A 27,088-nucleotide genomic window follows, 5' to 3' on the forward strand; every position below is an offset into this window, starting at 1 on the left:
CCTCATTTCATATCAAAGATTGCAGTAAGATTTCTTTCTTCATTAATTTAATCATTGCAGCATTTCCCATCTTACATGTAGGATTATTGGAGTTTTCTGTATTTGTGAAAGAGGTGGATTGGCAAGGAAGTTTAAGTGAACTTATCAACTGTCTGATTTATTGTAGCTGTGTCGGGCTGTGGACAGAATAATGGAGGCTGCCAACACATCTGCGTTGACGGCTACAACGGGCACTTCCACTGCCGATGTCGTGAGGGTTACCGACTTGGCCGTGATATGAGAACATGCGAAGGTAGAATGGCTGGATCATGGGCCAGTGTTTCATGTACAACTGTATACCTGTCAATCATAACTGTCAGTTATATCAATGTTTTATCTGTCCCATTGTAGCTATCAATTAGGTAGGTCTGTTGTAGCTTTCCCCGCTGTAGCTCTCAGTCGTAGCCTTCAGTTTAGCTCTCCTTTTTATTTCTCCCCATTGTGGCTGTCAATTATAGGTCTATCGTAGCTTTCCCCACTGTAGCTATCATATGTAGCCTTCAGCTTTAGCTCTCTGTTTTATCTCTCCAGACTGTAGCTGTTAGTTATAGGTCTATTGTAGCTTTCCCCACTGTAGCTATCATATGTAGCCTTCAGCTTTAGCTCTCTGTTTTATCTCTCCAGACTGTAGCTGTTAGTTATAGGTCTATTGTAGCTTTCCCCACCGTAGCTATCACATGTAGCCTTCAGTTTTAGCTCTCATTATTGTAGCTATAAGTTAAAGCCCTCTTTTGTAGCTTCAACTGTTTTAGCTAATGATTGTAGCTCTCTGTTGCAGCTGTACCCATTGTAGCTATCAGTTGTAGCCCCCTGTAGTGACGTATGCTTGTAGTAAGAGCTGATAAGGAGATCGGTGGGGGAGGGATCAAGGTTACTGGTCTAATGTGTATCCCCATTTCGAAGTTAGATGCTTATGATGTCAATCACTGGATAGTCATGCACATACGCTATTATTTATAGAATGTCTTCATGTAACTGGGATACTGCATTGCTGAGTAAGTCATTAAACATCAAACAAGCAACATGTAGCTCTCAGTTGTAGCTCTCCCTGTGGTTGTAGCTCTCCCCTGTGGTGCTATATGTGTTTAGCTCTTCCTACTGAAACTGTTTTAGTGTTCTTTTGTAGTTCTTGCTGTAATTTGTATATCTGGTTTAGTTCTACCCAATGTATCTGTAAATTGTACCTCTGTTTTAGTTCTGCCCAATAAACTGTCCCTCCGTTTTAGTTCTGCCCAATAAACTGTACCTCTGTTTTAGTTCTGCCCAATAAACTGTAGCTCTGTTTTAGTTCTGCCCAATAAACTGTAACTCTGTTTTAGTTCTGTCCAATAAACTGTAACTCTGTTTTAGTTCTGCCCAATAATCTATAACTCTGTTTTAGTTCTGCCCAATAAACTGTAACTCTGTTTTAGTTCTGCCCAATAATCTGTAACTCTGTTTTAGTTCTGCCCAGTAAACTGTAACTCTGTTTTAGCTCTGTCCATCGTCAGTTTATTCTCTGGTGACCCTCACTGACTGTAAACAGTGACCTCTTTAAGTAAAGTATGAACCTATAGAAACATATCCTGATTCCTTTTCACTGCAGTTTTAATTAGTTTCCTGATCTGAAGCTTGGTGTTGGTCTAGCGTTTTGTGTGAAACTAAGATTTGTATGTGTTCCTGGCAATCATGACGTGCTTGATAGATGTTGATCAGACCATCTAGTGGACAAGTGTGTGCTGCATGACCTCAGTCAAACATTCCACGATGGCTGGTTGACTAGGGTCAAACAGCTTAGTGAGCTAAGTGGCACTGTGTAGTTCCTTTGATAATTGCTCTACTGCTATCAAACTTTCTCCTCTTTGTTCAGTCGTACAATGTTTCTGACATTAAAACACTTAAAAAAATCATTTAGTTAAAAAGAAAAATGTTTGGATGAATTTCACTTTGAACAAAAAAGTAAATCACATAAAGTGAAATTAAGATTGCGAATCCTCATGATTTTACATTGCCAATTGAACATTTAAATCTCAGAAATTTATTCAACCTAGGATAAAAGTTGTTTAACAAATGATCATAGTTTCAAATCGCCATTATTGGTTTGTATTACAGGGGGTATGCTCATTAAATGAAACCCCGAGAACAAGAAGGGTTAGTTTCTACGGTAGTCTTAAGTTAACGCTCATCACGGACCGCACGTGCATTTGTTTCACTATTCCAACTACTGCACGTAGCCCCTTGTAATACAAACCAATAACAGCGATTTGAAACTATGATTGTTTGTTAAACAACTTTTATCATAAGTTGAATAAAATTCTGAGATATAAAAGTTCCATTGGCAATGTAAAATCATGAGGATTCGCAATCTTAATTTCACTTTATGTGATTTACTTTTTTGTTTAAAGTGAAATTCATTGGTACATTTTCACTGCAAACAGACTATAGCAAAATGTTGCTGTAGACAAAGTTAAACATGAAGAATGAAAAGACAATTTAATTTGATCTCCAATATACATTCAATATAAGAATTACTCCCTAATGAAATAAACATCCTAATGTATTTCTTATGAAAATAAAACAAACTGGTAAGTAGGTTGAATTATAATGTTATTTCTTATCTAAATTTCCAACCACTCCAACCTTGATTCCTGTTTGCACCAAGATGATTCTCAAACACCTCTCCAATACCTATCAGATATGGTATTGCTGGACATCATGGCAGGTTTCATCAAAAACAGGAAATAACAAGTGTCCAGAACCGGAAACAGATCCAGATTTAGCATTGGTAATAATTATCTGGGCCAGGTTGATATATCAGATTGATGAGTGATGGGTGATACGCAAGAAATGTATTTTATGTCCTCTGACCAAAAAGTTTAACCTGTAAGTCTGACCAAAGATCTAACCAGTGATCTAACCTGTAAGTCTGACCAAAGATCTAACCAGTGATCTAACCTGTAAGTCTGACCAAAGATCTAACCAGTGATCTAACCTGTAAGTCTGACCAAAGATCTAACCAGTGATCTAACCTGTAAGTCTGACCAAAGATCTAACCAGTGATCTAACCTGTAAGTCTGACCAAAGATCTAACCAGTGATCTAACCTGTAAGTCTGACCAAAGATCTAACCAGTGATCTAACCTGTAAGTCTGACCAAAGATCTAACCAGTGATCTAACCTGTAAGTCTGACCAAAGATCTAACCAGTGATCTAACCTGTAAGTCTGACCAAAGATCTAACCAGTGATCTAACCTGTAAGTCTGACCAAAGATCTAACCAGTGATCTAACCTGTAAGTCTGACCAAAGATCTAACCAGTGATCTAACCTGTAAGTCTGACCAAAGATCTAACCAGTGATCTAACCTGTAAGTCTGACCAAAGATCTAGGTAGTGATCAAACCTGAAATTCAGTCCATTGGTCTAATCTGTAAGTCTGACCAAAGATCTAGGTAGTGATCTAACCTGTAAGTCAGTCCATTGGTCTAACCTTTAAATCAGTCCATTGGTCTAACCTGTAAGTCTGACAAATCGCCTTCCCGGTGGTCTAACCTGTCAATCTGATGTGTTTACAGAAGAGAACCCCTGTCGCCGACGTAATGGCGGATGTGAACACAAGTGCGTCTCCTCCAGTGGTAGAGCAACTTGTCAGTGCTTCGCTGGCTTCAGGATCGCTTCAGACTCTCGGTCTTGTATCGGTGAGTGTCATGTCATGTGACCAGTCAGATGTCCAGTTATGTATCTACCATTTCAGAATCCAAAAGGATTCTTGTATTGATTTTGCTATTTCTAAAGTATCAGCGCAGAGGTTTTGTATAAAAAAAATTGGATTCCATATTTTGGGATATTAGGATAAGCAACTGATATCCATGGATTATAAAGCTATCAAAATCTGATATCCATGAACAGTTTAGATATTAGGATCTGTTATATGTGTATTATTTACATAAAGCAGCTGGTATCCATGTATAATTCAGATATAAACAGCTGATATCCATTTATTCTACATATATCAACAGTTGATATCCATGTATTATGGATATAACCAACTGATATCCATGTATTATTGATATTTAACATCTGATATCCTTGTAATATAGATATAACCAGCTGATATCCATGTATTATTGATATTTAACATCTGATATCCATGTAATATTTAGATATCAACGAGTGTGAGATCAGCAATGGTGGGTGTTCCCAAGCTTGCGTCAACACCAAGGGGTCCTTCGCCTGTACCTGCACCCCAGGCTTCCAGCTTGGCGTGGACGGCCGTTCCTGCTACAGTAAGTCCACAGTGTTGTCCAGACCTAGGATATATACCCAGTTATACCATGGCAGACTTGAAGACAACATGTTGCTATTGTGTAACATTCTGAAGTGATTCAGACTGTTATATCACTATGCTTGTGAACATAACAGTGAAATGTTGGTTTGATACGGCAATTATCCCACACATCGTGACAAGGCCAGGGTACACTTCTTGCGGCCATTTGACAGCTGAAGAAAAACAATCACAAAAAATAGGTTACCAAAAAAAGACAGATAAATCACATTTCCAAACCTTCTAACATGTGTTTGTCAAATCTGCCATAGAGGTGTATAATAAAGTGAACATTAGCTGTTGATTAACGTAGCCAATCTGACAAGCATGAAGCTGCATTGCTGTTTTACTGCATGCTGCACATGTTATATACTTGTATATTGCTTCTGTGCATAGTGTTCATGATGGGGGATGCATGCATGACCTGTATTCCACAGCATAATAAGAGGTCAGGCGATGTAGATCTTGTCAGCAGTGGGCCAGGATTGTTGTTGGCAGCTCGGAAATAACTCAATTATTTTAATTATATAATGGGACATTTCTTGCTGAATTATACATTTAAAATACCTTGTATTTCCCAATTTAGGACATTTTCTGATAAGATATGGTGGTAGGTTAACAGTAGACTAAGGCTTAGTCTCTGAATATATATAATTTTGATAGTAACAAACAAGCCCATTTATATTGAAAAGGAGCCCTAGGGAGAGCAGAGATTCCCTGAACCTGGGGAAATCTAGACTTGCTTCATTTAGGGCTTTAGCACTGCAGAGAGAGCTTGGCAGTAGGGAAAATAATGTGGTTCAGGGACTGTGAGACAGACTAGGTTAACAGTACAGCTGTTCTCGCCGTTAAAGGAATCATGTAGAAACAATCACCTAGAAACATTTTGTCATCTGGGAAGCCATGTCTTGACTCCTGTTTACAAAATGTGTCTCGACCAATGTGTCCAGACCCGGCTGACGCGGTCACGGTTGATGGGATGTCTCTAACAGTGAAAGCAAATGTTTAATCTAATTTCAAAATTGAGTTAGATTGCCTGCCATGTAATTGCAGAGTGAAAAAGACAATTTGGGGAATATTTCTGCTGTTAAAAAAGTTGGTTAATCTGTAAAACAAGGGGTTTGTTCTGGGCTGAGCTGTTTAGATCCCAATTTATATGCATATGAAGCCGATATATGTGCATGTGAAGCCAGTATATATGTGTGCAAAACAAGTATATATGCATGTGAAGCCAGGATATATGCAGGGGAAGCCAGTGTATGTGCATGAGAAGCCAGTATATAAGCATGAGAAGCCAGTATATATGCATGTGAATTCAGTATATATGCATGTGAATTCAGTATATATGCATATGTAGCCAGTATATATGCATGACAATACTATACTATGGTCATCAGTTCTGCTGTGCTCCAACTAATTAAAAAAAGATTAGACTGCTTATATCTAATGAGTTTGCTTTATGCTTTAATTTGTTACTTTGATCATGTATGAAAATTTGAAATATTTGAAAAATACCTTAAGAATTGAACTAATGTCCAATCTGGGATTTTCCTTGTGTTCAGTGTTAAATATTAACAGTGTGATCCTTTCAGTAGCTTTTATCGACAAATTGAGCTTATTAATAAAGAATTTCATCGCGAATTCAAACACGTTTGTGACCATTGTACAGTCAAACCCTGATTACCATTTTCTGTGCTAACCATGACTGTGGAATAATGTACCTGTGTATATATTCCTGACATTAAGTTTCCAGAAGGGTCCTCTACTAACAGGGTTTCACTGTTATGATTATATTGAAAAGATCACCATTTTGTCAAACTGTATTGATAATAACCTATAAATGTTATATGGTAACACGTGATTATAATAGTTGAACTGACTACTCAAGAATGTATGCATGACAACTGGGAGGGGCAGGTCACACAAAGCTTCCAGGGTGTTGCCATGGCCAATAGAAATGGAATCACATGTTCATAGTAACCAGGAATATAAGAAATGTCATATTCCTAGAAATTGGACTTCGGTTCCAGTACATCATGATAATCATTTTTACTGCAGATGGTTTAATGAAGCATAAAACATTGTAAAAGGTTGCTTTGGGTTTCTTAAAGTATCGGTATATATACAGATGAATGTTTCAAAATGTTTTGATGCAGTGTCAAACAATTTTGGAAGCTGTTCTATTTCTGTTGGCTAGTTAATTCCATTGAAACTTTGTGACGTGCCCCTCTCCCTGCCTGCTTACTGGGGCACTGCAGGGGAACGTTGCTTCTCCCACTGGATGCTATATACTCTCTCTCACAGAGGCCCCAGCAGTTAATGAGTCTAGACCCAAACAGGAGGGTAAAGGTATGCGGCCACGTCTCTGTACACCTGTCTGTCACAGTCCCACGTGTCTGTCACAGTCCCTGTCTGTCACAGTCCCACGTGTCTGTCCTTCGGTCAAATTGTCTATCCACCTGTCTGTAAAAAAAGTCTTCAACTGTCTACCTGTCCATCCTTTGGTCAAACTGTCTGTCCACCTGTCCGTCCATCACACTATAACTATCTATTTGTCTGTCCATTGATCAAACTGTCTGTCTAACTGTATGTTCATTGGTCAGTTTACCTGTCCAAACTGTCTGTCCTTGTGTTCAACTCTCAATCTTCCTCCTTACAATACAGCCCTTGTCAATCTGTTGTCTCAGTATCAGCTATTCATTCTTCCTCCATCCTACAATACAGCCCTTGTCAATCTGTTGTCTCAGTATCAGCTATTCATTCTTCCTCCATCCTACAATACAGCCCTTGTCAATCTCTTGTCTCAATATCAGCTATTCATTCTTCCTCTCATCTCTACAATCAATCTGTTGTCTCAATATCAGCTATTCATTCTTCCTCCATCCTACAATACAGCCCTTGTCAATCTGTTGTCTCAGTATCAGCTATTCATTCTTCCTCCATCCTACAATACAGCCCTTGTCAATCTGTTGTCTCAGTATCAGCTATTCATTCTTCCTCCATCCTACAATACAGCCCTTGTCAATCTATTGTCTCAGTATCATCTATTCATTCTTCCTCCATCCTACAATACATCCCTTGTCAATCTGTTGTCTCAATATCAGCTATTCACTCTTCCTCCATCCTATAATATAGCCCTTGTCAATCTGTTGTCTCAGTATCAACTATTCATTCTTCCTCCATCCTACAATACAGCTCTTGTCAATCTGTTGTCTCAATATCAGCTATTCATTCTTCCTCCATCCTACAATACAGCCCTTGTCCATCCATACATATTTTCAAACTTTAACTCCATTCAAATATCGATTCCTTTGTCTACCCTGTCTATCAATCCATCTATCTGTTCTTCCATCTGTCCATCAACCTTTCAGTCCACCTACATCCACCCATGTCCATCTCTGTGTCCCCCCCAGTGTTTCCTCCGCCTGTATTTGCTGTGCATGCACCTCTGTCCAAAGCAATATTTAGTGTTCTGTCTGACAACATAATTTACAGGTGAGACTGAGAAGTTCTGTACAGAAAATGGTATAACAAATTGATCTCACTTTGCAGTGATTAAAAATATCTTCAATGGCCTTTTCTTGAAATCATAGTTAAATCAATAATTCAAATTTTAGTATGTGTGCAATTATGTTACATTGTCTTTCCTGAAAATAAGAAATTAATCATTTACATATAAAATAATTTCTGTGATGAAACTAACACATTGAAGAAGCACTGCACTCCACCCCCACAACCAACTATTACTGGTCCACAACCTCCTACACAAAGTCAGCACCAGCACCAGTTTCCATGGCAACTGTTTGTGTTGCTTTTTGTTGTACTGATACTTGGCAACACAATTACAACCCTGTCTCTGTGTTTAATGTGTGTTGGTAAAGTGTGTATTTTTGTTATAATCCTTTATGTACGGAATGACTTTTGTTTTGCAATTTCTGTTTTTGTCAAATATTTTGTTATGTATATATTAACTGCCTGGGATATATTATTGTTCAAATGTTTAACCATGCCATGTTCATTTAGCTGTACATACATATGGGCCGAGTGCAAGCAGTATTTCCCAATATCTTACTGTGACGTCTTTATAAGTCATCTCGGCCAAAATTACCTATGTTATTGTTTGGGATGGGGTGGGAGCCATGGGGGTACAGACCTGATAGGGGGAGGGGTAGCGGGAACAGATCTACACAGCTGGCAGAAGGAGACAGACATACACACACCTGGTAGAGAGAGACAGACCTACACACACCTGGCAGGGGGAGACAGACATACACACACCTGGCAGGGGGAGACAGACATACACACACCTGGCAGGGGGAGACAGACATACACACACCTGGTGGGGGGGAGACAGACCTACACACACCTGGCAGGGGGAGACAGACCTACACACATCCGGCAGGGGGAGACAGACATACACACACCTGGCAGGGGGAGACAGACCTACACACACCTGGCAGGGGGAGACAGACCTACACACACCTGGCAGGGGGAGACAGACATACACACACCTGGTGGGGGGAGACAGACCTACACACACCTGGCAGGGGGAGACAGACCTACACACATCCGGCAGGGGGAGACAGACATACACACACCTGGCAGGGGGAGACAGACCTACACACACCTGGCTGGGGGAGACAAACTTACAACACACTGTTGAAAGTAAGACCAACCGTCCCTCAGCTTCCAACTGTTGTGACAGCCTTTTGGGTCCATCCATTACAATCATGCCGACGTTAATTATACACAGGTTATTACTGCTGGGGATAAGTACAATTTTATGAACCTGCCAGTTGTGAGAACTGTGCTCGCTAGTTGAAGAATTAACTGTTAATTGCCTCAAGTTAGTTTTACAGTTTAAGGCACTTTTGAAGTGTTTTTTCCTGTATTTGCAAGAAGCGTGCTACTCTAAATATCAGCTGTTGAAAGAAGGATGGTTATTACATCATGCCTAACAGGCCAATATCCAAACATTCCAAGAGCATACATGATTTGTTGTTTTTATTTTTATGACATGCACATTATGTAGAGATTGACTTGATATTGTAGCTGCCACACCCTTTTATTAAACATCTGGATGTAAAAAACATGTTTGCCTAAGCGTGTGACATTTGAAGAGAAGTTATCCAGTTGATAACTGTCACACCCTTGCTTTAGGCAAGGAAATTCACTTATTCCCCAAACCTCATGAAACTCTTTGAGAAAGCCTCCTCCACTCTGCATTATAAGCACTTGTAAGAAAACCTTACATGAACGTTTTCACTTTAATAGGCTAGATTAAATATTTTTATATAATATTTTACATATTTGCTTATTAACTGCACACCTATTAGGATCCAGTCGCAAAGGGAAACAAAGATATAAACAAAAAGATAAAGGTAGATGGACGGTAGATGGATATTGTAATGTTGTTGTAAACTATCACCGCTCTGTTACATGTGCTTCAGAGGACGACAGGCTCCTGTACCTCATGTTTGTTGTGAGAGCCAGCACAGCGGCATCCCTTGGCCATATATGGCTGATCCACCATTAGCAGGTGTGACATGGCTGATCAATCATTGGCTGGTGTAATATTGCTGTTCCACCATTGGTTGGTGTAATATTGCTGTTCCATAATTGGATGGGGGAATTTGTCTGATCCACCATTGGCTGGTGTAATATGTCTGATGCACCAATGGCTGGTATGATATGGCTGATCCACCATTGGTTAGTTCCACCATGGCTGTTCCACCATTGGCTCTTCCACCATTGGCTGATGTAATATTGCTGTGCCAAATTGGCAAGTGGAAGTAATATTGCTGTTCGACCACTGGCTCATGTAATATGTCTGATCCACCATTGGCTGGTGTAATATATCTGATCCACCATTGGCTGGTATAATATTGCTGATCCACCATTGGCTGGTGTAACATGGCTGATCCACCATTGGCTGGTGTAATATGGCTGATCCACCATTGGCTGGTGTAATATGTCTGATCCACCATTGGCTGGTATAATATTGCTGATCCACCATTGGCTGGTGTAATATTGCTGTACCACCATTAGCTGGTGTAATATTGCTGATCCACCACTGGCTGGTGTAATATTGCTGATCCACCACTGGCTGGTGTAATATTGCTGATCCACCACTGGCTGGTGTAATATTGCTGATCCACCACTGGCTGGTGTAATATGCCTGATCCACCATTGGATGGTGTTATATTGCTGATCCACGATTGGATGGTGTATTTGTGGTATTGATATTGATATTGGAGTAACTTTACACCCAACTCTACCTTTTCACTTTTCTCAACCCTAAAATTCTATAGTCATAGTCCTCTTAGCTAGCTATCCATAGAAAGAAAATTAGAGTGTTGAGATACCATCTTTGTGTGCACTGAAGTGTCTCAGGAATTTCCACAAGTTATTTATCCTCTGTCACTTCAGCATAAATGTTGTCTAACTCTGTCTCTGCTCTCCTGTGCTGCCAAATTTTACTTATTAAATTTCTTGTTTTTGTAGAAATTGGATAAACACTTGTACCATAACGACTGGTTTAATGTTACAGATGTCTCCCTTTCATTGATAACTTCTTTTGTAGGTTTAATAGACTGCATTGCATCTACATTAATGTGACATCTCTTATCTGGTTCAAGTCAAACTGACATTCTTCCTGGCAGCCATCTTGGGAAGGCTATTGTACTATTTCCCTGCTGCTCCTCTTTGCAAATTAAGCCTCAAGTGACAATGTCTGATATGGCTTGTCTGACAACTGGCTTTGAAAGATACAATTTATGGTGGGGATGAAATGTGTGTCTGCTCTTTTAATGTGTTTTCTTTTGGAGAGTGGAACAGGATGTTTACTTTAATTTTATTTTTTTTATCAGGAATAGGTGTCTGGTTAACATTAGCAAAGTGTGAGGCAAATGGGTGCTGACAAAACCTTTATTTAACCTATATACCAGATAATTAATCTTTAGAAAAGAATCAGACCAGACTGCAACTGGTTCTTGTAGGGATCAGAGACATTGTGAAGAACTCAGGATTAGTTGTACGGACACCATTACTGTCACCACCCATTCCTTACATATAATGACATTCTGATATCATTGGATAAGATGAGAACTTCTTGAACTTGAAAGCTTAAAATTCCAGTCTTTAGCTGGGCAACTTCATGTGGAATGCCTGTGTTGGCAACAAATGTAACTGCCGATTGGATGTGCATGGACTACTAATACTGCATTGTGGGTGCATTTAATGCTGCTGATTTTAACACATTAAGTGCAGATTCAGGATGTGTGTATTTGAAGAGATTTATTCGCCATAAGATATCTTCAGTATAGCATGAATATCGAACTGTAAAGGTTAATATACCACTCTTGTTTGCAAAGTTTGTGATAACTGTGAACTGGATTAACATTACACTTGAAAGTAAACAATTGGAAATGTGGCAAGTGTTGACAACGTTGTACCTTGTGTGCATGGCAGGGATCGAGATGGAAGTCATTGACAACTGCGCAGTCAACAATGGAGGCTGTGCCCACAAGTGTCGCCATGGTGCCGGTGGCGCCATCTGCTCATGTCGCAAGGGATACAACCTACAAGCTGACAGAAAAACATGTGAAGGTAACTGTATCCTTTTTTGTTCAGTTTAAAATGGTCATGGTTTGAAAAATACCACATTGCTATCACATCGTCCTGAGAAGGTGATACAATGTTGAATGGCTATATGACTGTTGAATTGCTGTGACCACTATGATAATTCAGGGTTAGAGTAGGTTCCCCTTAGCCTAAACTTTATTTCATAATAGGGATTCCAGAATAAAACAGGCCCCCATGAACCTATGCATCTTAGTGGATTGGATTGTCAGGTCTAGTGATATAGTTGGCAACATGTCATTGAACCAAAACAGCAAGACACACTGCTCATGGTCTGGTCAAGGTCAATTATCAACAGACCAACATGGAAAAGTTGCGATATTGCTTGACCACCGTAACTGACACATTAAACCAAAACAGGCTTTACCGAACTGTGAAGTGAAGCTCTGTGATCAATGTATCAGATATACTGTTCAAAACGGTGGCAAACTCACTCACTCACTCACTGGAGCAGTGGCCATGTTGGTGCAGAATAACGTAATGAAGGATAATATGCTCTGAAGTGTTGTGTTCAAGAAGTTGACAACAGTAAATTCTCTCCTTAATGTTTATCACTTGTAAATGCCTCTCATAGAGTGGAAGTTTGAGGTCTGTCTACCAATTGCGATAGTGTTACACTGCTGTATCCCTGCTGAAAACTAACACATGCAAGCTACCTTGCCTTCCTCCAGGTGATGACGTGTCCGAACATGTCCACCATGTTATGTTCAGCAGCTTGCAGGGAAATCAGTTATTTACACTTCAAACAAGGTTGTTAGATTATATTTAATGTTTTATTACATACATCAAAACAATTGCTGCTCTAGTATAGTATTGATGTCAACTATTGACATTTGCCTGGTAATCAATGTATTGAACCGTAAACAGTCCCAGCGTCTGATCAAGTACAGATTAGTTGTTGAAAGTTGTAACACCCCTTGATAAGAAGCCCACTCATCCGGCAGTGTCAGCTCTGGTTCACTGCTTTATTCAATAATGACAATGTCGGGACTTCGTCACCTTAGAACTAAGTGTAAAAAGTTTTATAGTGTTTCACAGCCAGAGACCATAGTTAATGTGTTTCTCATTTTATTGACCCCCACAGGTCGAGATGAAAGAAACAAAAATAATATACTATTTTGAAAAAAAGACACGACAGATTAAGTACAGCAATATTTAACAATTGGGTGGTTGTTAATTTTTTTGAGGAGTATAATTGGAACAGGGATTGTCGATAATAAGTAGAGGTCAACTGAATTATTTTAGCAAGGAAAATGTTTCTGTGATTGCAGCAGTGTAACAAATAGGCCTATCTAAGAATTTTTTGTATTTTTCAAAAATGATTTTTCGATATGTTTTATGTCTTAAAAGACGTTTCTAATATGTAGCGGGCTGAATATCAATTTAATCTTCACTTATAACAGCTTTCATGTTCACTACTGCTAAACAGAGACCTCGGAGTACCCAAAGAAAGGTCATGATAGAGTGACTGTTCTTAGGACCAATCAGAGTGTTGCTTGCAAGTTTGCGAAAGTGAAAGTGTTTTCTAGTCACAAGGGTTAACACAGAACATTTCAAATGACTGTATGACTTTTTCCGAATCTTTTGCTTATATTGGATACTTGTTGGAAACAGGAGTCTGTTTTCAAATCATAGTTTGGAGTGGAAAACGCCATTTTGAAACTAATGATCTAAAGCCCAAAAAGGATTTGCTAATGCACCGGTCAGTCAAAGATTGTTCTGAGATGGCCTTATGGCATATCAGGCCTGATTTCAATGAGACTGAGCTGAATTACCTTTTTCAAGTATAGTGTCATATTATTGCCATAGTTTTCCAAAATGAACATGAAGGTAAATGGGAAAAGTTGCAGATTGGGAGTCCCTAGATTTAAAAAAACTATAGCGGCCAACATCCATGAGTGAGTGAGTTTAGTTTTACACCACTTTTAGCAATATTCCAACAATATCACGATGTCGGACACCAGATATGGGCTTCATACATTGTACCCATGTAACCAGTCTTCCGCATGACGAGTGAACGCCATAACCACTAGACTACCCCACCGCCCCTCCAAGACCCAAGGAACCCTCCTAAAGTGGAATATAGGAATGTAAATATGGACATTACAAGTAATTGATCAGGATGAACGTTGCATTATTTTTAGTTTGGATGTTTAAATATTTTCAGATATTCATGAGTGTGAGACAGGAGACAACTGCTGTACCCAGTCCTGCAACAACAACCCCGGTGGCTACACCTGCGGTTGTCAGACCGGCTTCCTCCTCAACAGAGACGGTTGTACATGTGATGGTGAGTATATATACATGTATACACCTGCGGTTGTCAGACCGGCTTCCTCCTCAACAGAGACGGTTGTACATGTGACGGTGAGTATATATACATGTATACACCTGCGGTTGTCAGACCGGCTTCCTCCTCAACAGAGACGGTTGTACTTGTGACGGTGAGTATATATACATGTATACACCTGCGGTTGTCAGACATGTATACACCTGATGGTGTCAGACGGCTTATCCTCAACCGGCTTCGGCTCTCCTCAACAGAGACGGTTGTACATGTGACGGTGAGTATATATACATGTATACACCTGCCATTGACAGACAAGCTTCCTCCTCAACAGAGACGGTTGTACATGTGACGGTGAGTATATATACATGTATACACCTGCGGTTGTCAGACCGGCTTCCTCCTCAACAGAGACGGTTGTACATGTGACGGTGAGTATATATACATGTATACACCTGCCATTGACAGACAAGCTTCCTCCTCAACAGAGACGGTTGTACATGTGACGGTGAGTATATATACATGTATACACCTGCCATTGACAGACAAGCTTCCTCCTCAACAGAGACGGTTGTACATGTGACGGTGAGTATATATACATGTATACACCTGCCATTGACAGACAAGCTTCCTCCTCAACAGAGACGGTTGTACATGTGACGGTGAGTATATATACATGTATACACCTGATGGTGTCAGACCGGCTTCCTCCTCAACAGAGACGGTTGTACATGTGATGGTGAGTATATATACATGTATACACCTGATGGTGTCAGACCGGCTTCCTCCTCAACAGAGACGGTTGTACATGTGACGGTGAGTATATATACATGTATACACCTGATGGTGTCAGACCGGCTTCCTCCTCAACAGAGACGGTTGTACATGTGATGGTGAGTATATATACATGTATACTGTCAGACTGGCTTCCTCCTTAACAGAGACGGTTGTACATGTGACAGTGAGTATATATACATGTATACACCTGATGGTGTCAGACCGGCTTCCTCCTCAACAGAGATCTACATCAACCCCACATCCTGAATCTCTGCCACAGTCTGGAATGTAATCTGTGAATATTATCTCCAAAAGTCGTCTTGAACCAAATTTGTGTCTCCTAATGTGTATACAGTGATGTGTTTGTCCCCTACGCACCGACACTAAAAAACATGGCACCACAGTAATATTCATGTTAACAAATTGGTGTCACATGTTTTATGCAGTTGTGAGATCATGTTCTGGGTTGACACTGTAGGAGATAACAGATTCTGAGTTCATCAGAGAAAACTCTGCAGCACGGCACTAGCCAAGGAACGCTATCATGGCCAGCAGCACAGACATGCTGATTCGGCAATACTACAGGAAGTGAAAGGAAGGCTTGTTTAGTTTTATAGAACTTGTATTTGCTCGATAAGAAGATCCAGCATCTTTCCAGAAACAGACCTTGTGAAAAGGTGTAAATACTCTGATATGCTTCTGTCACTCATGAGATATTTTTTAGCATTCTTTGTTGTTTTAAGATAACTTGAGATGTTTATTTCCAGTACTTATATCAGAATAGAAACTCATTCAGTATTGCTGATGTCCCAGAATACACTATCAGGGACTTTAGAACCAGGGGTTATTCACAAAATACACAGCTGCTGCTGTGAACGGAGTATGTAGCTATAACACTGAACAGGTTTATCTGTTGAGGCAAGGGTATTACACAGATGGAGGAAGTGAGTTTAATGCAGCTTTTAAAGTTTGTCCAATGATGTCACAATTGTCAATATAATGTGTCAGTTACACAGAGCAAGACTAACACTAGCAACCTCTGTCGCTAGTGGGTCATCACATGATTACGCATTAATATGGGCAGAAGGTGAAACCCACATACATACAACTTTCGTACTGGCAAACCTAGAATAATAACCGTGGTCAACCAGTATTCGAACCCCAATCACAGGTTTCTGACCGATCCTAGGGATGCAACTCTGCCCTGATAATCACAACCTAGTTATACTACGAAAGGGAGGCATAATGGACATTATAAAAGTGCAGGTGAATCGGAATGTTGACATGTGACAAAGTCCCGTGAGAATTCAAACTAGTATAAGTAATGTTCGTGTTTGTGGTCAGAATACTCAGAGCTCTGGTGTATCTGCACCCTACTACAAGCTGTATCCTGATATACCGTATGTTAAGTGCACCCTCCTACACGCTGTATCCTGATATACTGTATGTTAAGTGCACCCTCCTACACGCTGTATCCTGATATACCATATGTTAAGTGCTGATTCCTACACACTGTATCCTGATATACCGTATGTTAAGTGCACCCCACTACAAACTGTATCCTGATATACTGTATGTTAAGTGCACCCTACTACACGCTGTATCCTGATATACCGTATGTTAAGTGCACCCCACTACAAACTGTATCCTGATATACCGTATGTTAAGTGCACCCTACTACAAGCTGTATCCTGATATACCGTATGTTAAGTGCACCCTACTACAAGCTGTATCCTGATATACCGTATGTTAAGTGCACCCCACTACAGCTGTATCCTGATATACCGTATGTTAAGTGCACCCTACTACAAACTGTATCCTGATATACCATATTTTAAGTGCACCCACTACAAGCTGTATCCTGATATACTGTATGTTACGTGCACCCTACTACAAGCTGTATCCTGATATACTGTATGTTAAGTGCATCCCACTACACACTGTATCCTGATATACCGTATGTTAAGTGCACCCTACTACAAGCTGTATCCTGATATACTGTATGTTGAGTGCACCCTACTACAAACTGTATCCTGATATACCGTATGTTAAGTGCACCCCACTACAAACTGTATCCTGATATACCATATGTTAAGTGCACCCCACTACAAGCTGTATCCTGATATACCGTATGTTACGTGCACCCTACTACAAGCTGTATCCTGATAAACCGTATGTTAAGTGCACCCCACTACAGCTGTATCCTGATATACCGTATGTTACGTGCACCCTACTACAAGCTGTATCCTGATATACCGTATGTTAAGTGCACCCCACTACAGCTGTATCCCGATATAACCGTATGTTAAGTGCACCCTACTACAATCTGTATCCTGATATACCTTATGTTAAGTGCAACCTACTACAACCTGTATCCTGATATACCGTATGTTAAGTACACCCTACTACTAGCTGTATCCTGATATGCTGTATGTTAAGTGCACCCTCCTACACGCTGTATCCTGATATACCATATGTTAAGTGCTGATTCCTACACGCTGTATCCTGATATACCGTATGTTAAGTGCACCCCATTACAAACTGTATCCTGATATACTGTATGTTAAGTGCACCCTACTACACGCTGTATCCTGATATACCGCATGTTAAATGCACCCCACTACAAACTGTATCCTGATATACTGTATGTTAAGTGCACCCTACTACACGCTGTATCCTGATATACCGCATGTTAAGTGCACCCCACTACAAACTGTATCCTGATATACCGTATGTTAAGTGCACCCTACTACAAGCTGTATCCTGATATACCGTATGTTACGTGCACCCTACTACAAGCTGTATCCTGATATACTGTATGTTAAGTGCACCCTACTACAAGCTGTATCCTGTTATACCATATGTTAAGTGCACCCTACTACAAGCTGTTTCCTGATGTACCGTATATTAAGTGTACCCCACTAAAAACTATCCTGATATACTGTATGTTAAGTGCACCCTACTACAAGCTGTATCCTGATATACTGTATGTTAAGTGCACCCTACTACAAGCTGTATCCTGATATACCGTATGTTAAGTGCACCCTACTTCAAGCTGTATCCTGATATACTGTATGTTAAGTGCACCCCACTACAAGCTGTATGCTGATATACCGTATGTTAAGTGCACCCTACTACAAGCTGTCTCCTCATATACCGTATGTTAAGTGCACCCCACCACACGCTGTATCCTGATATACCTTATGTTAAGTGCACCCTACTACAAGCTGTATCCTGATATACTGTATGTTAAGTGCACCCGACTAAAAGCTGTATCCTGATACACTGTATGTTAAGTGCACCCTACTACAAGCTGTTACCTGATGTACCGTATGTTAAGTGCACCCGACTACAAGCTGTATCCTGATATACCGTATGTTAAGTGCACCCTACTACAAGCTGTATCCTGATGTACTGTATGTTAAGTGCACCCTAGTACAAGCTGTATCCTGATGTACCGTATGTTAAGTGCACCCCATTACAAACTGTATCCTGATATACCGTATGTTAAGTGCACCCTACTACAAGCTGTATGTTGGATTGGATTCTGGATATAGTATTATTGTGATTATTAGATATGAGGAAATTGTGGAAATGTTAGTTATGCAGGTTTTGTGTTATACAGATATGTTACCATGGATACAAATACATGCGTACAGAACACAGAATTCTAGGCCAGGTGAAACTCATGGTTGGCATTCCAGAGGAATCTCTTTCTTGTGAACCCTGAGAGAAAGAACTAGTTGTTAAAACCAGGAAGTGTGCTCGTCTGTAACCCAATCAGTCTGTGTCAGACCACAACACTATCAGGTGGAGGCAACAGACCTGGATCTGCCATGGTTGCAGTTCACCCTCGTTGCTGTAGGTCTCGACCCACAGCGTATTTCATAGTGCAGCTTTACACATGGTTATAAGATGGAGATAATGAAACAATGTTCTCTGTAAAAAAATATGTTCCTTTTGTTACATCAGGCCTGAATTAAAACCGAATACTCAGTCCTTGGCCAGTTCTTTACTTCGGTGCTTGGTTTCACAACTTTTTTGTTTTCATTAGAGCAAGGGTTACAATAATCAGTGCTTCAATCACATTCTTAAGCTCAATGTTGTGTTGTGGAGATAACAGTACAAGGGACATAACTCTTCACCTTGGATTGAGGCTAGTAGAGTCAGCTGTAAAATCCCCATGTTCATTAATCTTTATGTAATTCCAAAGATGGTAAGATTCACAAGCTGTTGTCTATGAAGCAGGTTTAGTGTATGTACTATATGTCTTAAGATCAGAGCTATGTGTAATATTGTTGTGACCACTAACTGATAGGGGTGAAACAGTACGCTCTTACCACGGTGTGGGACGTATTGTGGTACAAGGCCTTTGGTTTGGTTCGGTTTGGTCCATTTCGTTTCGGTATTGAGAACTTACTTCTAGGGAAATAGTGACTGTCTAGCAAAGAAATGCATAGATTTTGATGAAATGACTCGATTTCAAGACATTTTAGAAAAAGTTTTAAAAGGTGGTAAAATGACGGTACGAAAACTGAACATACCGAATTGTTTGGATTGTAATACGGTTTATCGAACCGAAGGCAAAATACCATGGTTCTACTAATACTACGGTATACCGTTTCACCCCTACTAACTGATCAAGAATGAGCTTTCTGCTGATAAAATATGTTATCAAGTGAGATGCCCATGTAGTGCTAACTGTCAACAAGCCTACAAGGTTCAAACATCAGCCCATGTGGCAGTGAATGAGGACTCTGTCTACTGACCTATGTGTGTTATTACAAGTCACACTGAATATCTTTGTGTTTGTTCCAGATGTGGATGAGTGTCTGTCGGACAATGGTGGCTGTGAACAGCTATGCGTGAACTCAGAGGGCTCCTACAGCTGTGCCTGCAAACAAGGCTTCGACCTGGAGAGGGATCGGCGGCGATGTCGAGGTGAGATGATGAACGGTACTGATGGAGTAGGTTCCCCTCCCTTAGTTGGCCAACATTTGCATTCGGCCCTGTGTTTATTTGTTGTTTAATGCCACACTCAGCAATATTCCAGCTATATGGTGGTGGTCTGTAAATAACTGAGTCAGGACAAGACAATCCAGTGGTCAACATCATGAGCATAGATCTACACTTTTGGAATATGATGACATGTGTGGAACAAGTCAGTGAGCCTGACCACTCGATCCCGTTTGTTGACTGTTACGACAAGCATGGCTTGCTGAAGGTTTGATCTCATTGTATGTGTTCGCTGATGTGCAGTATAAGTGCTGGGCTCACTGTTTGTTTTCTCTGGGTTTTGTTACATTTGTGACAATTGTCATCCAGGCAATCCATGAAACAAGACATATGGTTTACCAAGATCTGCTGTCTATTTCTCCAGCTAAGCAGGTCCGTGTGGAGGACCTTGGGCCACAACGAGGAGATCTGCCCTTCCCCCGCTTTGAGACGTCACCACGCCCCGTCATCCCCGTTAACGACAGCTACAACATTCTCTTGTCTCAGGAGCTTGCTGAGGCCACCACCAGCTACAGTAAGTCTTCTCATGGTTATCCCCCCTTATGTAGGCATGACAAGGTCACTACAAGTCAGCCATTTCACCTGACCTGGAACCTTAAGTGAAGAAAAACTTCAATCATATTCAAAATACAAATGTATATGAATAAAACTACCTGTTTTGAAGTAAACCATTTAATTCATATTAATGCATAAAAAGTTGGGGGGAAAATATGTTAAAACAACTTTTCCATTCTGAAAGAGCTGTTATCTATAAAGATATCTCTGATGCTAAGTAAATTTGAACAACTGGGTATTTATTCTATGAGCTGTTGTGACTTTTCTATTGATGTCATCAGAGTCTTTAGTCCGTTCCAGCTTTGTCTAGCAGTGCTGACTTGTGTTGGCCTTATCATATGCTCAATATCGGCCATAGACTCCTGTTGTGCCGTGTGCAGTGACGTGCATGACAAGATTCAGTTCAGTGTTTCTGGATTCAGTTTCTGATTAGTTTTTATAGGTGGAAATGTACAACTGAAACATTTTATAAATAGCAGTGGCTGATGTGGTCAACTATTTGTGAAATTTTGAATCAATCCAGAGTCGTTAATTATTGTTTTTATGAAAAATGTCCAGTTCTGCATTTGTAATACCTGATGGTACTTCTTCAAAGATGTCATATGATACATAGCAGTAAATGACAGCTTTTACGTTGAGTGTGATTATTTTTGTATCAAATTTGCTTAAACCATATATCATTGACTAGATGCACACAGTCCCCAAACCAGACTAGATTAAGACTACGCCCTGTACATTGGTCTTACGAATTGGACCTGTTTTGTACTGTATGGTAGATTGGAAGTTTCAATTCCAAATCAATTTAAGTACAAAAACACAAGTTTCAAATGGTATTTGATCCCTTATAGATTCATTCCATGGCAGAGCAATGTAAGATGCCGGAAGGTCTGATGATGGGGTGAATATGGATTATAAAAATGTTTTCCTATAGATTTCAAAACACTGTGACATTATGCTGAAATGCTGGCTGTGAAATACCGTTAACTGAAATGTTCCTACATCTAGCAGACACACTGTGATATAACTAATATATACCCTCCCACCATCCCACATCAAGCTGACACGCTGTGATATAACTGAAATATTCCCATCCCACCTTGTAGACTACGACTATTTGGTTTGGGAACTGTGTGCATCTACTGGGTAATGCATCTTCTCAGGATTGGTGTTGTGTTGGACTCAGTTGGAATGAAACTTAGATGTGTTTATTTCATCTTGGTATTCTTCTGCACTCAGTACATCCTCCAATATCCAGGGTACAATGAAACCATTCTGTTCTGATATATGCCCAGGGCATATTCACCAACATAGCTTCACTGTCCCTATCTCCTCGCTTTTAATCAATTTTATTTCACTTAAAGTCTAATCTGTTTGGATAGCAAATTTTAACACTGTGTTTTCCAAACACTTTTAAGTTGTGGGATAGCCTACTGGTTAGAGCGTTCATGCTGAAGGTCTGGGTTCGATTCCCTCATGGGTACAATGTGTGAAGCCCATTTCTGGTGTACCCTGCCGTGATATTGCTGGAATCATTCAAAATTCGGAGTAAAACTCAGGTAGTTATAGAAAGGAGATATATTACCCTTGATCATAGAGGATGGCTTCAGTGAGGCCTTGGTAAGCTCTCCGTAAGTAAGGACATCCGTCGAAAGTAGAGGTGACTGGAAATCTCTTTAGTGAGATAAACAGTACTGCTGAACATCGGGACCGAACTATTGTTACATATAGTACCAAACCAATTGTGCTATATTAATATCTTACTTTTCCTATCAACAATTGAGCAGTGTTGACATGTTTCCCTTCCAAATGAGCAATGTGTATCTGTTTGACTAGCCCCACCCGATCTCCCCTACAATGACAACAGTGGTAAGTCACGTCTTCATACCAGGGGCACCTGTGTATAACGCTATATCACTTACACTGTGTAACAATGTTCATGTTACTCACCACTCACCTCAAGAGAAATACAAAGATATATAATGTATAGTTTGTAAACCAATCCAACTTAAAATCACATTTGTACCAATGTGTCTCTCCAGGCTTGCAAACATTGCAACATCTTCACAGGGCATAGCTGATCAGGAACTGGTTATATCAAAAAAGTGCAACTTAAGCTGGAAAATATCTTATTCAGCATGTTAAAATGTATTAACATCTGGATTCGTCTCTGGTGAGAAATATGACATTTGATGCTGCAGTACTCACATGTTGGAGGGGCACTTTCTCACATTTCTTGGCTTAATTTGACAAACTCAGATAAATTCTGATACTCAATAGTTTTTTAGTCTACATCACTGTCTAGACATACCTTTCACAGTCACACATCTACAGTAACACTTAGTCTTTGAACATAATTTTTTGATAGAAACACATCATTTCTTTAAAATTGAAAAGGAGCCCCGGTGAGATGGGAGATTCAGAACCTGAACCTGAGGAAATCTAGACTTGCTTCATTTAGAGCTTTGGCATTGCACAGAGAGTGGGTTGAAGGGAACATTATACCATGCAAGGGCTGTGAGACAGATTATCACACTCTGTGATATAGTGTTAAGTGTCATAAAGGGTACACACATTTAGTCATCAGCTGTCACACACACTGTGGTTCACACTTCATACATCTCCAATACTGGCACATTATTATTATGGGATATTTATACAGCACACATATCCACACAACTAGTACATGCTCAAGGCACCGGTACAGGTACTAACAACAGAAAGGCACATGCTAACTGGTACAGGACTAACATCTATATACAGTCAGAATGGCCTTAAATTATCAGAATCCTATCACAATGTAATGGTAACGTGTAGCATTAGGCATATTTTTCCAAAGCTTCAAGATCAGTATTACCATTTAGAAAAGATCTGGGTGGAACAATTTCAGGATATGTGGTTACTATCAATAGTTGTTTCAGAAATCTTGAAAAGTTATGATGTTTATTCATTAACTTATGCTTTGAGCATCAGTATAGAATTTGTAAATATGTTTTGACTATTTTTTCGGGGTTAATCTGACAGTCAGATACCATGACTATCTTCATATACAAATAGTTGCTGAAGTGACATCTCTATATATTCCCAGTAGACTTCCATACCATTCTGTCTATGACAGTGGTCAGTGTAACTTAAGCAGGAGCTGTTGGTGCCATGGTTTATATCCATCTTCCATTCTAGAACTATGGTATATATCTGTATTGCTGCTTATAGTGGTGCTATATGCCTGTATTGCCCATGTCAAGTGTTAGTATATCCGTATTGACACTGTATATTGGTGTTGTATATCCATATTGTCTATCTGCAGCAGTGGTATATTTGTCTGTATCCCCTCTAGAGTACGACGTATATCTGTAGGCATGTCTGCAGTGGTTATCTGCATCTGTACAACCTCTACAGAGAGGTACAGATACATTTTACCACTGCAGTGGTGGACTCTAACCGGTGGAGTTGTGATATATATCCTTCTGTGTTGAGCTCTAACCAGTAGTAAGGTGATGTATATCACAATAACCACTCTCAATGAGCTGAAGCTGGGGTGGTAGTGACAGACTAACCGTCTCTGGATGTCATGGTTTTGATGTTGGTATTTTATTCCCTCATTGCGCAGCTGTGGACAAGTGTGAGTATATAGGAGGTCGGCGCGACCTGATACCCCTGGCACTGCATGCATAGTTTAGCGCTGTTGTCACCATTATTTGTTCTACATTGTCTCTGTAGAGTCATGTGTACACTCTCTGTACGCCGATGTCAACTGTCATACTTCAGCATCTATGTGTGCTAGGAAGCTCTCCCTCCAGCTCTGTTGCCGCAGGTCATACAGGGCTAACTCTTTATTCCAGGAGCACATCCTAATAGACTTAGTCCCTCATCAGGATCCTACAACTTGGATGTAGACTTGCTTCATTAGGCTAGACCAATGTATTTCTGGGCTGTTTAATTATATCCTTGATCAGTGTAAGAGGGATGAGGCAAATACACCAGGTTTGATTTTAAATTCATTTCTTGAAAAAGATCTTAGAAGTTCAAACATAAATATGCTGACACAGCAATTTGATAGCTGTGATGGGTTTGTTTGCAAAACAAGGAAATATAATTGGTCTTGCCTTGTGATAGTTCTTGATCACTGTGGATAAGTATTGCTCCTTCAGGGCTCAGTGTCACCAGAGAGATTTTATGAGTGTTTCCTGCAATGCTGATTATACTTCATAAGCATAGATCCCCAGTATCGTGACGCCTGTAAGAAGTGATGTATATTGTTTTCAGATAAAACAGTTACTCAGTAGACTTGTTACCTTTTTAGAAGTCTTCTTTATGTCTCCAGAGATAGATGCTAGACTAAACATTTTGTATGTAATCTACTCTCCTAGCATCACTTATCCTGTTATATGCCCACCCACTGATCAGTATCAAGGTTGTCCCATTATATGCCCACCCACTGATCAGTATCAAGTTTGTCCTGTTATATGCCCACCCACTGATCAGTATCAGGTTTGTCCTGTTATATGCCCCCCACTGATCTGTATCAAGGTTGTCCTGTTATATGCCCACCCATTGATCAGTATCAGGTTTGTCCTGTTATATGCCCACCCACTGACCAGTATCAGGTTTGTCCTGTTATATGCCCACCCACTGATCTGTATCAAGGTTGTCCTGTTATATGCCCACCCATTGATCAGTATCAGGTTTGTCCTGTTATATGCCCACCCACTGACCAGTATCAGGTTTGTCCTGTTATATGCCCACCCACTGATCAGTATCAAGTTTGTCCTGTTATATGCCCACCCACTGATCAGTATCAGGTTCGTCCTGTTATATGCTCACCCACAGAACTATATTAAGTTTTCTGGTGTCCTATTATAACTCCACCTCTATGAGACACCAGTATATGCCCACTGCGAACCTCCATGAGACACCAGTATATGCCCACTGCGAACCTCCATGAGACACCAGTATATGCCCACTGCGAACCTCCATGAGACACCAGTATATGCCCACTGCGAACCTCCATGAGACACCAGTAAATGCCCACTGCGAACCTCCATGAGACACCAGTATATGCCCACTGCGAACCTCCATGAGACACCAGTATATGCCCACTGCGAACCTCCATGAGACACCAGTATATGCCCACTGCGAACCTCTATGAGACACAAGTATATGCCTACTGCGAACCTCCATGAGACACCAGTATATGCCCACTGCGAACCTCTATGAGACACAAGTATATGCCTACTGCAAACCTCCATGAGACAACCCGTAGACCTGTACTTACCCTATTTGGTGTCCTGTCATAAGCCCGTCTATCGTGCCCAGTTGTATAAAGCCCACTTTGTATCATGTGTCCTGTGTCCTGTGAGCCTGGTGTCCTGTCTGAACACCTGCAGGTGTCCTGTATAAGCCCACCTGTCTTGTTGAGTCCAGCAGGTGTCTAATGTCTACTGTCCGCCAGGCTGTATATTCTCATGTTCCATGTGTTTTCTCAACTTGCTTCATTGTCACAGGAGAGACATCCAGAGTGATGTCCCCTGTTTGCTTTAATGTTCTGCTACACTTCGGGTAATCCCTCTGTCAAACCATAATCCAACAATTGTTTATATTTAACATATGTGTACTACATTGGTAACAACTGTATCAGGGTACACAAGCACAACAAACTGTATTTATTTAACAATTTAATTTAATAATTTATTTTCATATTTTGTTGTGAAAGCAATTTCAGGAAACTTTTAACATATACTGTAGTAACTGAATAGTGATAGGAATTACTTGTTTGGTTCAAGCTGTTATGCATTCTACGGTGACCTGATCATTATATATAACATACAGGTTTGCAGAGCAATGACAGACATTGGGGATAGTTTTATTGAAACAGCTTTTCTATCACCATTCAATCTTTTCTTTAAGTAATATTTTATTTGATGAACTGTTTTCTAAATGATCATTAAAAGAGAAGTTTTGAGAACAGGATAATTGTTTACCTTGAGTCAGAGAATTAGGTATCCAGTTAATTTGAATTTGCTTTTTTAAATATCAATTTCATATCAGTTGTAATTTGGTTGACTCAAATACTTTTGTTCACAGTATTGATTTTCTTAATTATTTTGTTTGCGGTGTCCTGGTGTATCATATATGAGTTGTAGAAATGATTCACAAGCAGATCAGGTTATTGCAGGAACTGATATACTTCCTCACACTCACCTGAATGTTTTTCCCCTCCAGCATGTATCCCAGGATCCTTTGGTGCCGACTGCCTCCTCACCTGCAGTAACTGCCTGAACGGTGCCAAGTGCAGCGACAAACAAGATGGCTGTGTGTGCACGGCAGGATGGATCGGAGTCACCTGTAATGAGTCTTGTCCAGAGGTAGGTAGAAGAGATGTATACAACTACCTGTGTCAAGTTTGGGGTAGGTAGTACAAAGGTATAGAATTAGGATGGTAGTATAGGGAAAATGTTATTACCTGTAATAAGAGGT

General features: G+C 40.2%; 1 protein-coding gene across 1 annotated transcript in view; it reads left to right on the forward strand.

Annotated features, from left to right (window-relative positions):
* Positions 1-27,088, forward strand: part of LOC124280125 (multiple epidermal growth factor-like domains protein 6) — a 273,391-nt gene that overhangs the window by 203,616 nt on the left and 42,687 nt on the right. Inside the window, 12 exon segments of the mRNA XM_046716015.1 lie at positions 167-292; positions 3,590-3,712; positions 4,178-4,300; positions 6,643-6,687; positions 9,675-9,719; positions 11,809-11,946; positions 14,147-14,269; positions 19,862-19,984; positions 20,424-20,573; positions 22,448-22,480; positions 24,222-24,233; positions 26,834-26,976. Coding sequence (XP_046571971.1) covers positions 167-292; positions 3,590-3,712; positions 4,178-4,300; positions 6,643-6,687; positions 9,675-9,719; positions 11,809-11,946; positions 14,147-14,269; positions 19,862-19,984; positions 20,424-20,573; positions 22,448-22,480; positions 24,222-24,233; positions 26,834-26,976 — 1,184 coding nt within the window.

The sequence above is a fragment of the Haliotis rubra genome, unplaced genomic scaffold, assembly GCF_003918875.1.
Source record: "Haliotis rubra isolate DU_JTF1 unplaced genomic scaffold, ASM391887v1 Scf260, whole genome shotgun sequence".
Taxonomy (NCBI): domain Eukaryota; kingdom Metazoa; phylum Mollusca; class Gastropoda; order Lepetellida; family Haliotidae; genus Haliotis; species Haliotis rubra.